The sequence below is a fragment of the Spea bombifrons genome, chromosome 10, assembly GCF_027358695.1.
Source record: "Spea bombifrons isolate aSpeBom1 chromosome 10, aSpeBom1.2.pri, whole genome shotgun sequence".
NCBI lineage: Eukaryota > Metazoa > Chordata > Amphibia > Anura > Pelobatidae > Spea > Spea bombifrons.
The window spans coordinates 24,105,079-24,122,896 of record NC_071096.1 but is presented as its reverse complement, the minus strand read 5'-3'; the positions used below and the strand labels follow the sequence as shown (position 1 = coordinate 24,122,896).

The following is a 17,818-nucleotide window of genomic DNA, read 5'->3' as shown; positions in this document are numbered from 1 at the left end:
AAGTGCGCTTCCCCCCCCCCCCCCTCGTTTTGGTCATTCTGTGCCTAAGCCCTATCTTTGAGCCCGGCCACTCCAATTTACCCCATGAAATTTCTTTTAAATTAGACACCCCTTCGGTATTTGAAATGCTTTTACTTTAACTATTTCCATGTCAAGATTTTTGGGAAGATATTTTATTTTATTCTTTTTGGACTTTTTTTTACGTTTTGCTGGAACTGCATATGTAACCAGTTTTTGACCCTCTAGCTAACTTTTCCAACTTTGTTATTTTTTTGAAAGGACGATCACCTCCTAAACTCTTTTAAAACGGGCGTCCGCCGCTATACAGTGTATGGCGGATGTTGATGCCATGGGGAGGGGCCAGACATGATGCCTATCTCGGTGGTGCTGAATGCCTCGACATAGAGGCATTACAGCAACACCATCATATATCACTTCCTAAGCGTGTTTAATAAAATGACGTGCCAGGCATGTCTGTTGGCTGAATTAATGGTCGAATTCTACTCAGAAAGAGTTTTCATTTATTTAGATCATGCGCATAATCGAGACAAGGCACACAACACACATACATCGAAGCGTTGTCTAATTACACGTTTGGACTGCATGGCTTATATAACCTCTTATCTACTTCTAATAGCATCTATCTTTCTGATTGGTTACTTTTCAAGCAGGTTACACCTTCTTATCTGCATAATTAAGAATGGCCTAGACTTGACCCTTTGCATATATATATATATATATATATATATATAATAACATAGAGTAGATGTGTTGGTGCAAACTCGTCCATATATCATAGATTAGACATTTTCTGCTTTCTTATGTCTTTGGCAGCAATAATATTTATGATAACATAAGCATTTTTCTAACAACGTCATTGGACATTAAGGGGTTAAACTGATTGATGATCACTGGAACCCAACTATTCTCCTGCAGTGACATACAAAATCAATTCTCCATTTGTAAATATTCAATCTAGCACAACCTCTTCCTTGTTGGCTCTTCCACAAATTGGCTAAGATTGGCTGACCCAGTTGTTTTTTCTACCTCACCTTTCATTGACATCTTAGCTATTTCTTCAACTTGCAGATGACCACAAACCCTGTGCTTGCAACTATTTTAACACGCGCACCTTGCAAGATATCAAAGGTATTCAATTTAATTTGGACTACTTTGGCACACCTACAAGCAAGTTAGTTATTTAATAATTTGTCTTATGCTTGTTTTCCTTTATTCAGACCAAATATGTATTTTTGGGACATTGGGGTTTTTTGACAAAAATGTTGTTGCATAGTACTTTCCTCCTGATCCCCTCTGCCTCTGGCCTCCTACAATCATAACTTTTTATCCAGGGTTCCATTTGTTTCTGCCAATGCTGAGCTAATGGCACTGCTGGACAATTCTGAAGGGTAGAAGCATGACATGTCTTTCATCTACTGCACTAGGTTTGCTTGACCGACTACTGTGTCAATGTTTACCAACTTTGTGCTTCTTCAACAGAGCTCTAGAACATCTAGAAAGCCCTGCCTGCATTAAAATCTCTGTCTGGGGGGGACCTTGCTGATGCAGTATAACTACCGTGTTTCTGTGCTCAGTCCTGCCACAGTATATGACTTCAGCAACCTCATCTTGTTAGTTCGGCTTTCCCAGCAAATGGATCTAATAACTACCTAACTTTCCAGGACAGCCCCAGGCTGACCCGCTAAGGATCTAGCCGGGTCTGTCGGACTATGGGTCGGGGTGAGTTGTCATAACCCTGGGTTGCAGCAATCCATTTATTTTGTTTATTGTTATGTGGTTCCTGTTCTCCCCTTACCTCACCACCATACTCATATCTCTAACACTGGAGCTCGGTTTGCACATACTCTTTTGCCTGTTTCTCAGCTAGGACCTGAGCTTTAAACCCTAATAACCCGGACACCATTGACCCCACCAGAGCGCTCTTTTGTAGGGTTAACCCACAGGTGGTTGTGTATAGGCAAGGAGTGGTTCGGAGAGGGAGCCCCCCCATGGAACCCCACTTTGTACTACTTCCAGGAGAATGGGGGTCCCAACCGCGGATCGTGTCACTTTTTGGACAGAATACTCTATCCATCGGTAACCCGGTATTGCCGCTGCTCCCTTGAGATCATTACGAAAACAGCGGTTTGGGGTTATACGGACATTGCTGGGCTTGGTGGTCTGAATATGGAGCCAGATTGTCTGGGCAGGGTATTGTTGTGTTTCTCAATAAAGTGTTGGTGTTGTTGTTCACCTTGACATTAGTCTCGTCTAATGATTGAGGGACCAGCTATATCACTCATTGTCCTTTTCAAGACAATTAGAGCACCGTATTGGCTACGGATCAGCAGCCTACGGTGTTACTATAGACGATACAGAGTCAGTTCCCAATTCCGTCCTCTCAGTATCGTCTAGCGCTGGAAGCGGTTAACCCTTGTGGTTCCAGGAGGAAGCAGCAAACAGCTGACGGGTGTACCCAGTCGGCATCCAGGGCGTCCTGTCACACACTTCTTTCCCAATGGACTAATTCTCCCAAACACACTGACGTACATTCACTTGATCGGATTTTCTATCTGGTTTCTCAGTCTCTTCCTACCCAGTTTCTGATCACCATTTTCTCAACTGCCCTGCCTTACTGGAACTTGTGCTACCTTCTATGTAAACCGTTTTCTGTCCAAAAACAACAGCCTCATTTTACAACATACTTACCTCATCTTTTTTCAGTATTGCTCCAATTACCATACACTACTCCCGAAGACTTAGATGTTATTGTCAGGCTCATCATCTGTCAGCCCTTACTGGATGCTGGAGTCCAGAGTGCAGGAGTGTAAGGACGCACACAGTAATAGACACACAAACTTCACAAATGAGACAAAAGCTGAATGTTTAAATATAGGTATATTAAACAAAGCAGATACATCTCACCCTAAGTAGAAGAGTAGGAGGCATATCAAGTATACAGACTGCTGGGGAGTATGAAGTTAGAATAATCCAGGTAACAATCCTAAAGGATTTGGGACTGGTAGCAAACAAAAAGGTAAATCCAATAAGCAACCCAGGTTCAAAAAAGGTAACAGGTAGGCAAAATGGTAAATCCAAGCGTTAGATCCAGAGTTAGGTATGAAATATAGCTTCAGAAAAAGTAACATATTGAACTCACACCTGCATTATTGAGAGGCAGAGATATAAAGCCTGATGATTAGGTCAAGTGTGTTAATAACATAGGCTTCAGGTAAGGGAGGCAGGGTTCAGTCATACCAGTTAACCAAACAGCGAGCTGTGGACAAGAGTTCAATTTCAGGCAGTTTACAGGGCTGGGGCCGAATCCTGACAGTTATACTAATGACATGTACTTTCTCCAGAATTACTGATGTTCTTTATTCTCTCCTAAAGTTATGCTAAACTCCTACAACATTCTACTGAAATGACCACTATTCACTTCTCTATTCTAATACTCCTGGGTCTCTGCGCTGATTTTGATACTGTTGCTCACCATCGTCTTCTTAACTAATTTATGAGAGATGCATAAGATGCAGCTGTCTTTGGATCATATCCTTCTAATCATTCCTTTTTTGTCACTTTCTCCAAAGAAAAATCTCTTTCAAGGATGTTCGTGTTTTACTCATTGCTTGTCTGCTATTTCCACTTGACTGTCACAATGCTACCTGAAAATTAATCTCCACCCTAGTATCTGAATTCATAATATCCATTAACACGACTATCTCCCCAACTAAGCAGGCTAGATGACTTGGTCATTTTTGATTCAGCCATCATCTTCATCCCTCACATGCAATCCTTTGCCACATTCTGCCACTTCGCACCTACAAATTATCATTCACATCCATCCTTTCCTCACGTAAAAAGCCACTGGCTTCCTATTTTGTATAGAATTACATGGAAAATCCACACAATAGCAACATACAAAACCCTTCATGGTACTGCTCCACCATATCTTTCTGCCCTCATAAAAAATATAAATAGGAAATGTATATATTATTTAGCGGAGGGTAGAATACAAAATTATCTGAAACATGTAGGCGTAACAGTGGATCATCATTGCCCCTAAACAAGAGTTTAGGGGGCATTGGGAGAGAGAACACCTAAAGGAGGAAATCAAGGATCAGCAGTTAAGTAGGCCTTGGAGATGCATTTGCTTTAGGTGGAGGTGCCAGCCAACAAGCTAGGACCAGAGTGCTTGGGACTCAGGGTACATAGTTACATAGGCTGAAAAAAGACATGTGATCATCAAGTTCAGTCTTTCCCAAATCTGTTAATTGCTGAAGAAGACAAAACAAAAATAATAATAATCCAGTTTGTAGCTCTTTCCAATTTTCCAACAAATCCTTATTGATCCCAGAATGGCAGACCTCTCACGGATCAAGTCTCATTAGTTGTTATCCTTACTTCACTAACGTTAAGGGGTGTAAGTTGCTTGTGCATTCCTAACCCCAAAGTGCATAACTTTGCACTTATCTACATTACATTTCATCTGCCATTTGTGTGCCCAGTCTCTCAGCCTATCTAAATCTGCTTGCAGCAAAGTAATATCCTGTCCACATTGTATTACTTTACAGAGTTTTGTGTCATCTGCAAACACAGAAAATAGTTTACATGAATTAATATTTACTAGTAAAACGTTTTTTCCTGTAGGGTAGCCTTATATTCAGGCTTTCCCCTTTTTCCTAAATTAATATTGTGATTTTGGGGGGTCTTCTTATAATCGAGCAAATACGGTAAATATGTTGAATAACAACTGGTCCCAGAACAGAACCCTGAGGGACATTACTTAGCACTTTTTTCTGGCTTCAAAATTTACCATTTATGACAACTCTCTGTACTCTATCACCAAGCCAATGTTCTACTCAAGAACAAGAATTTTCATCTACTTTGAATACTAACCTGGAACCGTGTGAAAACGTCTTGGCAAAATCCAAGTAGATTACATCCACCGCAACAGCTTGATCTACACTTCTACTTACTTCTTCATAGAATGCAATTAAGTTAGTTTGACATGACCCATGTTTCATTAAACCATGCAGATTTTTGCTAATAACACTGTTCTTCCCAATGAATCCCTGAATATTATCCTCTAATAACCCTTTAAATACATTCACAGCCACATAAGTTAAGATCACAGGTCTATAATTTCAAGGCAAAAAGCGTGAACCCTGTTTGAATATAGGAACCGCATCTGCCTTCCTCCAATCCTCTGGTACAATTCGTGAAAGAAAAGAATCCTGAAAGATTAAAAATAGCGGTTTACTTATTTCCACACTTAGCCCCTTAAGTATTCATGGGTGAATGCCTTCAGGTCCTGTAGCTTTGTTGACATTAACTTTCTTTAGTTGCTGCAGCATCTTGTGCTGAGTCATCCAATCACAATTTTTCTGCAAGTTTTTTGGAGGTAGTTTATATTTTTTTGCTAATAATAATCAGCCTTCTGGTAATAAGTGACTACCAGGCCTACTGAGATCCATGATAGATGAATCCGGAATTGAGATTGTGTGGGGAACACTTGTGTATGGCTAAACCTAACAGGAAAGCTAGAGGTATTCAGAGGTATAGAAGCCAACGTCTGAACCCAGGCAGTAACATGGAATATGAAAGCAAGTTTTGAGGTTTAAAATTACCAAGGAAAGATAAGGATTAATGAGGATACTTATTTGGAGGGTTTTGAAGGCTCATGGGTGGTGGTAGGGATAAACTCCCACTATCCATAAAAATGCCCCTAAGGCATGCACCTTCAATACTCCTAGCCTTCACGTGTGTCTTAGCTTCTAAGTGAGAAGAGGGCAAAGGTGGGTGTCTGGTGCCTCAAAACTAGTTGCTTCGGCTAGGTGGGACTCATCAGCTGGGAAGGCAGCCTACATAGTAGAAGGAAACTCTGATTTAAACCTCCTCTGCCTTGCAGCAATACTCACTCATGGGAAGGACTAGGACAAAAAACAGGTTTTGAAGCCCTAAGGTGGTCTGAGAGTCTTCAACAACATTATGGCAACTCCTGCGTCGCTGTTGGTGCCAAGGTGTTTCAACATTGTCTTTCCCTTGGAGACCTCAGTCACCAATAATAAACTAGCACAACTCCAAATCAACATTGTCTCACTGCAGGAAGGGACTCTCACAGAAAAGGACTACACATTCTTCTTGCAAGAAAACATTTCTGAAGAAATCAAAGATTATGGTGTTGTATTCGCTATCAGAAACTCTCTGCTGGGGATGATCCATGCAAACAAGGAACTGTGTGTAATTTCTTTTTTTTTTTACACCCAGATAAATATGCTCATCAGCAGGATCCCCACTCCTGGAACTATGCTCATACAACCTCAGCATCAACATCTTCTCCCAGAAGAAGACCCATCATCAAGTGGTCTGCCTTACCTGGGACTCTGATCATTCTCTGATGAGGCTTCCGCCAAAGAAAATCCACTGCTGCAGGATGTGAGCAAAAGCACACACCTGGACAGCACAGAGAAGTTCAATAAAGCACTCTCTGAGATGCCGAACCCCTCCCACCCTCATGAACAGCCTCTCACTGGACTCAACCAGAGTCTGAATCTTGTCCAGACTATCCAGAGTGTGGGGCAACAGTTTGATGACCACCAACACAAAGGTCACTGTCTATCGCGTCTGTGTGCTGGGCACTCTCCTCTATGCCAGTAACCCTGTATACCATACAAGAAAAAAAAGACTAAATCCCTTCCACAAGCGCTGCATTCGTTGCCTACTTGGGATTACACGGAGTGATCATGTGACAAACAACAAGGTGGTAGAACATGCTAAGGTCAACAGCATTTTCGCTCTGTCAGCGCTGCCTCAGATGGCTAGGCCGCAAAAGTCAAATAGACAACATGGAAGACTTGTGGGCTGAGCTTACCTCCAGAAACTCTCCATGGTGTCGGCAGGGGGGGGGCACATCATGCTGTAACCCCCCGTGTGTTCCAATTGAAACGCCATATTTTCATTTTTTGTGCAGCAGCAAGGGAACACTGACTGACGCGGAGGAGAGAGAGAGGGGAGCCAAGCGGTCGCTCTCCTCCACGAGGCCTTTAGCTCGGTCGCAGTGCCTGCGTTTCAAGCTGAGCGCCGGAATATGACGTCATATAACGTCAATTGTTTTACAGTAAATTAATTGTATCTAAAGAAAGCCTTGTCCTAAAAAAACAATATATAATTTGTGTGGGTACACTAAATGAGTAAGAAGAAAATTATAGCTAAACACAAATACCACAAAAGAGGTAAAAGAGCCTCAGTCATGGCCCATAAGTGGTTAATATTAAACTCTACCTTGCTCCTCTTGATTATTACATTGTGATACATTCTAAAAAGGAAGTATTTTGCAAGACTATATTTGCCTCACCTGTAATATTTTAGATCAGGAGTCGTGCAAGGTTTGCGCTTCTGCAAGATTGTCTGTTCTGTCCCAAATGCTGGCCACGTAGAAATATGGCCACTGTGGCATTCATTGATGAGCTGCAACATTAAACAACTGGTTAGTATTACCCCCAAACATGATATTTACACTTTTATGAGAATGTAGATGTGACAGACTGACCTGTCATACAGGAGCCCAAGGTACTCAGAGATGGCTCCAGCCTGGCTGCCAAACAGGCAGGAACTCCATTGTGTAAAGTAATCCCATTAACAGGATGGCTACCAGGGGGAGATTCAGTAGCTAAAGGGGATTAAAGGTTGGGTTGTCTACATGTACCTGTTTATCAATGTTGATTGTTGTTAATGAAGTTCTGTGGCTATATCAGTCTATGTTTTACAACAATAAACTGTTCATTCCTGCTGTAATCAATTCAAGGTAGTTGTGTCTACTTATTGGGTACACATAGCAGGGTTCCAAGGTGCGCATGCTGGCTGGTGCTGGAAGTGATTCCGGGGACAAGAGGAGGATACATGTGGCTGATCTCTGGGAGTTACTACAGCTCTCTTGGTGAACCCGTTACATTAGATACTAGTTTTCTAAAAGCTACTCAAATTTTGGTAAATATGATATCTTTAATAGGTAACTGAATTGCATGTTTCAAGACTACTTAGGTCTCGTCTTCAGACTTCTTCATGACTACCACAACTAGATAAAGGGACCGAAAATTAAAATTAGATTAGCACCAATATCTCAGAGGGAAATGTAAGTTTATGGTTAGACTCTTTATCAATGTTTAATTCAGTATTAAGGGGAACATTTTGCATGTGTAATGGTATGGTGAGGCAGGACCCCAGATGGCCGAGGTAGCCAGGCCAAACAGGAACCAGAAAGTCAGAGAACCAACCGGGTCAGACAGGTAATCAGGATAAGCCAAATCAGAATCCAGAGATGAGGTCAACAAGCCGAATCAATACCAGATTGATTCCTGTCTCCTTCAGAGGCGGGCACCCAGGCTCTTTCCTCCGGTCCATATCCCTTCCAGGGTACAAGGTATTGGAGGGTACCCCGGGAGAAGCGTGAATCCAGGATGGAACGGATCTCATAATCATCCATGGAGGAGACTGAAACAGGACCAGGACTGGCCAGCGTCCGGGAAAAACGGTTAAATATCACCGGCTTCAGGAGGGAAACGTGAAATGTACGAGGAATACGGAGGTTGCGAGGCAAGTCCAGTTCATAGGTAACAGGGTTGATACGACGGCGGACGGAATAAGGTCCAATAAAGCAAGGAGCCAATTTTTTGGAGGGAATACGTAGGCGTATATGTCGGGTTGATAGCCAGACTTTGTCCCCGGGCATGTAAGTGGGGGCTGGTAACCGTCTGCGATCATAGTACTTCTTTTGATCCTGAGAGGCAGCAATGGACGCAGAACGGACAGAGGACTACACTGAAGTTTGCCGCTTAAGATGATCATCCAACGCAGGAACACTCGAATCAGGGGATACAGTCGGGTGGAAACCATAGACACAGTAAAAAGGTGTATGCTGGGTAGAGCCTTGTACCGCATTGTTTAGGGCGAACTCCGCAAGTGGAAGAAGGTCGGCCCAATGGTTCTGGTTGTCATTAATGAAAGCCCGCAAATACTGCTCAAGGCGTTGATTGGATCGTTCAGCCGCTCCATTGGTTTGGGGGTGATAAGCCGTGGAAAAGGAAAGGGTGATACCCACAGCTTTGCAGAAGGCTCTCCAGAAACGGGAAACAAACTGGACTCCACGATCGGAGACAATCACCTGGGGAAGGCCGTGGAGTCGTACAACGTCTCTGATAAAGATGACTGCAAGCTCCTTAGCTGTCGGTAATTTGACGAGAGGCACGAAATGAACCATCCTGGAGAACCGGTCAACAACAGTAAGTATAGTGGTGTAGCGATGAGAGGAAGGTAGCTCCACTATGAAGTCCATGGCGATGTGGGTCCAGGGACGACTGGGTACTGGAAGGGGCAATAGCAGACCGGAAGGGGGAGTCCTGGGGGTCTTGGTCGTAGCACAAGTGTGGCAAGATTTAAGGAAGTCTGCAACGTCCTTTCTCCAGGAGGGCCACCAAAAACTACGGCCCAGAGCCTGACAGGTGCGCCGGAGACCAAGGTGGCCCGCAAACTTTGTGGTGTGGTGCAACTGGAGTATCTTCTCACGGTATACAGGGGGCACGAACAACTTGTCAGAAGGGGTCTGGGCTGGAGCAGTGGGTTGACTGGCTTGCATTCGTTGCAGAAGGGGAGAGGAAACGGCAAGAGTGACAGCAGAGATGATACGGTTAGTGGGTACGATGGGTCAGGTTTCTCCTCTGAGGCAGTACAGAACATACGTGATAAAGCGTCGGCCTTGGTATTCTTGGACCCCGGACGATAGGAGATTATGTAATTGAAGCGGGATAAGAAAAGGGACCATCGTGCTTGTCGAGGTGTTGTCGCTTGGCATCGCCAATATACTGGAGGTTCTTGTGATCCGTGAGGATGGTTACAGGAATACGGGAGCCCTCCAGAAGGTGACGCCATTCAGAAAGGGCGAGAATCACTGCCAGTAGTTCACGATTGCCTATGTCATGGAGAGAATCGTTTAGAGAAGAAGCCACAGGGGTGTAGAGGCCCTTCGTATGTTTTGCGTTGGGACAATACTGCTCTGGCCCCGATTTCCGAAGCATCTACTACGAAGGGTTGAGATACATCAGGATGTATGAGGATCGGAGCGGACACAAACAGGGTCTTTAGTGTATGGAACGCTTGGACTGCAGCGGTAGGCCAGTTATGGCAGTCAGCTCCCTTCTTGGTGAGATCGGTCAAAGGAGCTACCACTTTGGAAAAGTCCCGGATGAATCGGCGATAATAATTGGCAAAGCCGAGAAATCTCTGTAGGGCTTTAAGTCCCTGTGGTTGAGGCCATTGCAGAATGGACTGGAGCTTGTCAGGATCCATCTCGAACCCTGTACCGCTAATGACGTAACCTAAGAAGGATACACGGTTGACTTCAAATTCACATTTCTCTAGTTTTGCGTACAACCGGTTTTCACGAAGACGTGTCAGGACCTTCTTTACGTGAGTTCGATGTGAAAGCAGGTCAGGTGAATGGATTAGAATGTCATCAAGGTAGATGGCAACGAATTGGTGCAGATAATCCCGAAAACAGTCATTTACAAAGTCCTGAAAAACAGCCGGAGCGTTACAGAGCCCGAATGGCATTACTGTATATTCGTAGTGACCAGAGCGGGTGTTAAAAGCTGTCTTCCACTCATCGTTCTGACGGATACGAATGAGGTTGTAAGCACCCCGTAGATCTAATTTCGTGAAAACTTTTGAGCCTTTTAGACGGTCAAACAACTCAGAGATGAGTGGCAAAGGGTAAGTGTTTTTTATGGTGATTCGATAAAGACCTCGATAGTCGATGCACGGACGTAGATCTCCATCCTTCTTGGAAACAAAGAAAAATCCCGCGCCGGCGGGAGACGTGGAGCGGCAGATAAAGCCTTTTAGGAGATTTTCACGGATATAGGTCTCCATAGCTTCGGTTTCAGCCGGGGATAACGGATACACCCTACCCCGTGGGGGTACGGTGCCAGGAAGCAGGTCGATGGGACAATCGTAAGGACGGTGCGGGGGCAAGGAGTCAGCTTCCTTTTTGTCGAATACATCAGCAAAGGTCTGATATTGTGGAGGTAAGATGGTGGTACCTAAGGAGGCAACCTTCAATACACAGGGTTGAGGTGAAACGCAAGTGGTACACCGCCAGGAGGGGATCACACGGGTGGACCAATTGATGTCTGGGTTGTGTAGCTGCAGCCAAGGGTAGCCCAACACTATGGGAGCAGCCGGAGAAGATATTACATGTAGAACCACAGTCTCTTTATGGAGAACCCCTATTTGGAGACGAAGCGGTGTAGTGTCATGGGTCACCGCTGCAGGTAGGAGAGGCCGCCCGTCGATTGCCTCCACAAAAACTGGAGAGGCTTTCTCCTGCAGGGGAATGTTGTGGAGCCTGCAGAAGTCGCGGTCGATAAAGTTTCCGGCGGCCCCAGAGTCAATAAGGGCTGGGGCTAGAATGGTTCTCTCCTGGACAGTGAGAGCAGCAGGCACAAACATACACGATGTCCGGTCGTGGGGAAAAACAGCAGGAAGGCCTAGAGGAGACTCCCCAATCCTCCTTAGGCCCTGTAGTTTCCCGGCTTCACGGGGCAGGAGCGCACGTAATGACCTTGTTTGCCACAGTACATACAGAGGTCCTGTTGGTGCCGGAGGGATCTCTCCTCCTCGGAGAGATGTGTGGAGCCGATCTGCATGGGCTCTTCAGGCGGAAGAGAAGCAGAGTCAAAAGCAGCCAGACGTGGCGTAAAACGCACTGGACCCCTTCTTTGGCGATCTCGCTGTACCTGGCGTTCCCGGAGGCGTAGATCAATGTGGCCAATGTAGGCGATGAGTTCTTCCAAGTCCATGGGCAGGTCTCAGGCTGCTACTTCATCTTTCAGGCGGTCAGACAGGCCATTAGTGAAGGTAGCAACCAAGGCGTCGTTGTTCCATGCCACTTCTGCAGCCAGGGTACGGAATTCAATGGCATAGTCCGATAAACTGCGTGTACCCTGACGCAGTGAGAAGAGACTTGACGAGGAAATATGGCCGCGACCTGGCCTGTCAAACACTTGACGGAAAGTGGTTACAAAGTCATTATAATTGTTGACCACTGGAGAGTTGCGTTCCCAAAGAGGAGTTGCCCAGGCCAGAGCCCTGTCAGTGAGTAGGGAGATGACATACCCCACACGGGCTCTGTCGGAAGGAAACAAGTAGGGAGACATCTCGAAGTGAATGGAGCACTGATTGAGGAATCCACGACAGGTACCAGGATCTCCTCCATATCTGGGAGGAGGAGGTAAACGGAGGGTATGAAGACCTGGGTCAGCAGGCGGTGGAACAGCAACAGGTGCAGCAGCGGGCACAGGAGTAGGACCACGTGCTGGATCAGTCCTCGCCAGGAGGGTTTGCAAAGCCTGAGCAAACTGGTCCATGCGATGATCCAGACTTTCAATACGGGCTTCACAGGTAGACATCTTCTGGCCAATCTCCGCGGGGTCCATGGTGACCCTTGGTACTGTAATGGTATGGTGAGGCAGGACCCCAGATGGCGGAGGTAGCCAGGCCAAACAGGAACCAGAAAGTCAGAGAACCAACCGTGTCAGACAGGTAATCAGGATAAGCCAAATCAGAATCCAGAGACGAGGTCAACAAGCCGAATCAATACCAGATGAGCAGGAATCAGGAGCCGAATCAGGAGACAGGAACGAGGTCAACAAGCCAAGTCAAACCGGAGCAGTAGTCACAATCAATGCACAAGCAAATAGCAAAATACACCAACCAAGGGTGATCCAGAAGAGGAAGTCCGGGTTTAAATAGAGAGATGAGGAGGCGTGTCCTGCATGAAGAGGTCACCCGAGGTTATAAAAGCATGTTACAAATGTAACGTGCAATATTAACTTTTGACCACACGGTGGAGCTGTGGTACCCGTTTACCACGTGGTCGGCCATGCGGTGAAGACGCCGACCGGGTAGCGGTGGTACTCGCTGCCCGGGAAGCCGCCTGAGGAAGCGTCGTGGGAGCAGCCATGGAGCGGGGCCGGAGAGTCAGGTAAGTCCTTACAGCATGCATTTATATTCCATATCTTCTTTCCTATCTGTGTTTGGAAATTCCTCTGTAATGTAGCGTACTGTGTACAGTTTTCTCACTTTTTATTCTTCACATATTATCTGTGCAAGATCACCTACTGTCTTAGGGTCTAGCCAGTTTTGCCTACATGTGATCCTACCAAAATAGTGGGTTCAGCTGGAATACTCCTAGATTTTGTATAAGTAGAAGTCTCCTAACTCAGTGATCATGTTAGGCTCTCCTTGGCTCCAGTTGCATAATAACAACACTGACTGGGAAACAAGGGAGCACGGCTAACTAAATGTTCACATTTTGTTTATCTTTGGCAAAAATACTTCTTGTTTGGAGGTACTCTCAGTGGATCCTAATCAATAGTATCTATTACTTTTTGGAACTTATTAAACGCCTTTTCACGTAGGATATGCACTCACCCACACACAAACAGATTGCTTGATTGACTTTAAAAGTGTATAATAATCTTGGATTATGTTTTATCCACTTTTGGTTTGAGTATGAATCCCAAGAAGGTGTCAGCACGTACCATTATAAGCCTTACAATGATGGTGGTTTTCTATTACAGATTTATTAAGGGCTTTTCCAAAACAGTGCCACTTATTACCATTTTGACCCATGAAGGCTCCAATCCACAGAATTGGTCCATCGAGGCCACGTGCGGCCTTTAAACATTTTGGAAAGTCTTTTGACTCTGTGCACCTTTTGATGCATCGCTTTTAGCAAGGAGAATCTGACGTGAAACAACATGAGATCCAAGGCTGGAATCCTTGTGTCACTGTAACCCCGACACTGAGGACACATGGGTGTAGGTTTGAGTTTGGTAGGGGGCCATGATGGATTCATGGAGTGACTTCCCAATCCTCTCTTATGTCTAAGCTACCCTGTCCTCATTGGGGTACTGGGTGACTGGGAGACCCCCGTCTGGTCGGCCCTAACCAGACCGTCACCGGACTACCCGGCTACGGGGGCTCTACATGGCCGGAAACGCTCCATTCGCCTGACTGGATCCTAGCCCCAAATCAATGGAACCATGCGGCGGTTAGGAACTGGAATTATGCCTGACAACATTGGAACGTAGTCGCTACGGACTTCCGTTGTCCCACCACATCCCACTTTTATATCAGCGGTTGCATTGGACCCACTGGCCAAACCACAGGATTCCAGAGGCATGACTGCGTCCGCTACCCTACCCCAGCAAGACCCTGGTAAGAATCAGGTCTGCATTTATTTTGATATGGTCCCACAAGCCTTCCTTACTGAGAGGGCAAAGGTACACTTCCTGATTTCCTCCTCACCGAGAAAGCCTTGACTAAGGCCAATTCCCTGTGGGAGACTAATAAACCGATAGTTTAAAATTACACAGCATTTGAGGCCTTTCAGCAGGGTCTTTGATGTTCCGGCCCGGTCCACCTCAGATGCCAAACAATTAATGCCCATCCGACAGGGTACGAGACCAGGTGCCAATTATGCCATAGAATTCTGTATCCTGGTGGTGGAGGTGGGATGAAACAAGTCTTTTGTAGCTGCCTTCTTCCATGGCCTCTCCGCTCCATCAAGTATAAGGTAGCAGCTAGGGATCTCTCATCAGACTTGGAAGAGTTAGTGTTATTTCTCCTGTTGATTGACACCAGAGGTCGGAAGAGGCACTCATTTAGGGAGAGTCTGTGGAGGCCTTCCATCTGATTTGCTCTGTCTTTTTCACCCTCCCCCCGTTCCTCCCTCTCGTCCCACACCCCCTGTGATTGGTGCTCGTGATGAGGATGAGCCTATGCAGCTTAGAGCTACCCATCTCTCCGAGGCGGAGAGGGCCTTTAGGAGGAGGGAGGGCCTGGAAAAATGGAGAAGCCATGTGCCAAAGCACACCCTTACTGCTTCCAAAGGAATTAAGATGCTAAGTAGCAGACAGATAATGCTAATCAAATCAAATCAGTTTCCTGAGCATTTATCAGCAATGATCTTAGGGAAGCAATTGTTGCTGCCCATCTATCTAGGAAGACTGATAAGGCCACTTCCAAACAATTGAAAGTCTATCATACTACAGCGAAAAAGATTATTCAAAAGTGCAAAACATTCAAGACAGTTGCAAATCTTCCCAGGAGTGGACATCCCAGATAATTCGCCCCAAGGTCAGACCGTGCAATGCTCAGAGAAATTGCAAAAAAAAAAAAAAATTATTACATCTCAAACTCTACAGGCCTCAGCATGTTAAATGTTAAAGGTTCGTGACAATAAAATTAGAAAAAGACATGTATGGTTTGTTTGGAAGGGTTGCCAGGACCCTCTCTTAAAAAAATGGCAGCATGGCTTAGGTTTGTAATGTTGCAAACCACAAGAATTATTGAACAATGCCCTTTGACAGACAAGACCAAAGTGGAGATGTTTGGCCATAATGCACAGGATCAGGTTTGGCAAAAACCAAAGACAGCATATCAGCACAAACACCTCATACCAACTGTCAAGCAAGTTGGTGGAGAGGTGATTTTTTAGGCTTGTTTTTCACCCACAGGACCTGGGAATGATGCAGATATTGAGTTGACCATGAACTCATCTTTATACCAAAGTATTCTAGAGTCAAATAGGAGGTCATCAGTCCGACAGCTAAAGCTTGGCCGAAATTCAGACATGCAACAGCATGATGATCCCAAGCACACCAACAAATCTTCAACTAAATAGCTGTAAAATAGAAAACTGAAGGTGTTGCAAAGTCCCAGTCAAACGCCAGACCTCAAACCTATTGAAATGCTGTGACGAGACCTTAAGAGAGCTGTGTATAAACAAACGCCTGTAAACCTCAATGAACACAAGCAATGTTGTACATATGTTGTACAAGGCCCAATGCCTTGGGGTCATCCTTGACTCTAACCTTTCCTTCATCCCTCACATTCAGTCCCTCGCCAGATCCTGCCGCTTGTACCTAAAAAACATCTCTCGTATCCGCCCATTCCTCACCCAAGAATCCACAAAAACTCTGGTTCATTCACTTATCATTTCCCGTCTTCACTACTGCAACACTCTTCTGGTCGGCTCTCTCCTCTACAGTCTGTCCTAAATGCCGCTGCTAGGCTTATCTTCCTTGCACGTCGCTCCTCTTCTGCTTCCCCACTCTGTGAAACCTTCCACTGATTCCCAATTACCTTTATAATTAAATTTAAAATCCTGGTACTGACATATAAGGCCATCCATAATACTGTTCCTCCATACATTTCTGACCTCATTAGCAAATACTCTCCTACTCGATCCCTACGTTCTTCCCATGGGCTAAGGCTCTCTTCCTCACTTATCACCTTATTCTTTTCCCGTCTACAAGATTTCACTTGAGCTGCCCCATATCTCTGGAATCTACTCTCAAGGAACCTTCAGCATTCACCCTCCCTCCCGACATTCAAGAAACATCTCAAAACCCACTTCTTCAGAGAAGCATACCATCTTAGCTGCTAGAACTTCCTTGTCATCGATACAACCACCACACTACCTCTCACCCTTTCTCTATGCCTTATGTTTGTCACCCCATTCCCTCAAGATTGTAAACTTGCGAGCAGGGCTCTCTCCACCTAATGTATCGGTTTGTCTTAGTCTGTCAATTCTTGTCATATCCCTTGAATTTATGTATTGTATTAAGCGCTGCGTAAACTGTTGGCGCTATATAAATAAAAGATAATAATAAGAGTGGGCCACAATTCCTCCACAACCATGTGATAAAGTCATACAGAAAACAATTACTTCAAGTTATTGCTGCTAAAGATGGTTCTACAAGCTATTTTTCACACATGGCTTCTCCATTTTGGCTTTATTTTTGTTGAATAAATCATGACACAGTTTAATATGTCATGTGTTGCTTTCATCTGAGGTTGTATTTACCTAATTTCTAGACCTGGTAATGAACAAATGATTGTTGTTATGCCCTGGTATGTAAAACCATATAATTCAATGGGGGGAGGGGCTGTCTTTTTTTTCCAATTCTCCATTTATTCAAACAGGTATCAGACAACAGGTTTGAGCAGGGATATACACATTGCAAAAAACAATGAGATTACAAAACAGGTAAACTGTCTTTTTAGAAAGAATAAATTCAATTAAGTCTATATTTTATACCTCCCATTCTATCCCTACTTGCTTCTGTGGTTTCTTTTTTATACTTTGCCTTTTCAGCCCTCTTCTTTGAACCTTTTCAAAAAGTAGGCCCTCTTTTCCAACATAGTTGATTATGCGTGTTGTGGCATACCTCAAACAAGTTATTACCTACTCCTGGGTGTCTTCCATTACCACCCACAGACAGTTAAGACAAGTAGTTATTTTAAATATGTATATGCTATACACAATATACCTTTATATGTATACTTACTAGGTTGTTCTTAAAACGGACATCTCCTGGCCTTGATAGTTTTTCTTCCTGACAGTTTCCAACATGGTAAGACCTGCTAACAGATTGATGTAATTTTAAATTTATTATATTATTTATTTATCATCACAGGTAAGTAATGTGTGTATTTGATGCCTGTTGCTGTCTACCCCTGTTAATATATGCACATACAGTAGATAATGATTGATGAATAGTGTCTTCAAACATACAGTACCGTATTTCCCCATGTATAAGACGCACCTTTTTTAGAAAAAAATGGGGTCTAACTGGGTACGTCTTATACAGTGCTTTGCTCAGCAGCGTCTCTTGTTCCGTCGAGGCGACAGAGGCGATTTCATTATTATATTTGGGAAGAGCGTTATTTATTACTATATTTGTCTGCATTG

General features: G+C 44.6%; 1 protein-coding gene across 2 annotated transcripts in view; it reads right to left on the bottom strand.

Annotated features, from left to right (window-relative positions):
- Window positions 1–17,818, bottom strand: part of TSNAXIP1 (translin associated factor X interacting protein 1) — a 135,684-nt gene that overhangs the window by 110,483 nt on the left and 7,383 nt on the right. Inside the window, exons 2-3 of one of the 2 annotated variants that reach the window (XM_053449727.1) lie at window positions 17,415–17,490; window positions 7,358–7,470 (exon numbers count right to left, since the gene is read on the bottom strand). In XM_053449727.1, the coding sequence (XP_053305702.1) occupies window positions 7,358–7,470; window positions 17,415–17,490 (189 nt within the window). The remainder of the gene's footprint in view (window positions 1–7,357; window positions 7,471–17,414; window positions 17,491–17,818) is intronic. The other variant, XM_053449728.1, reaches the window with a different exon arrangement.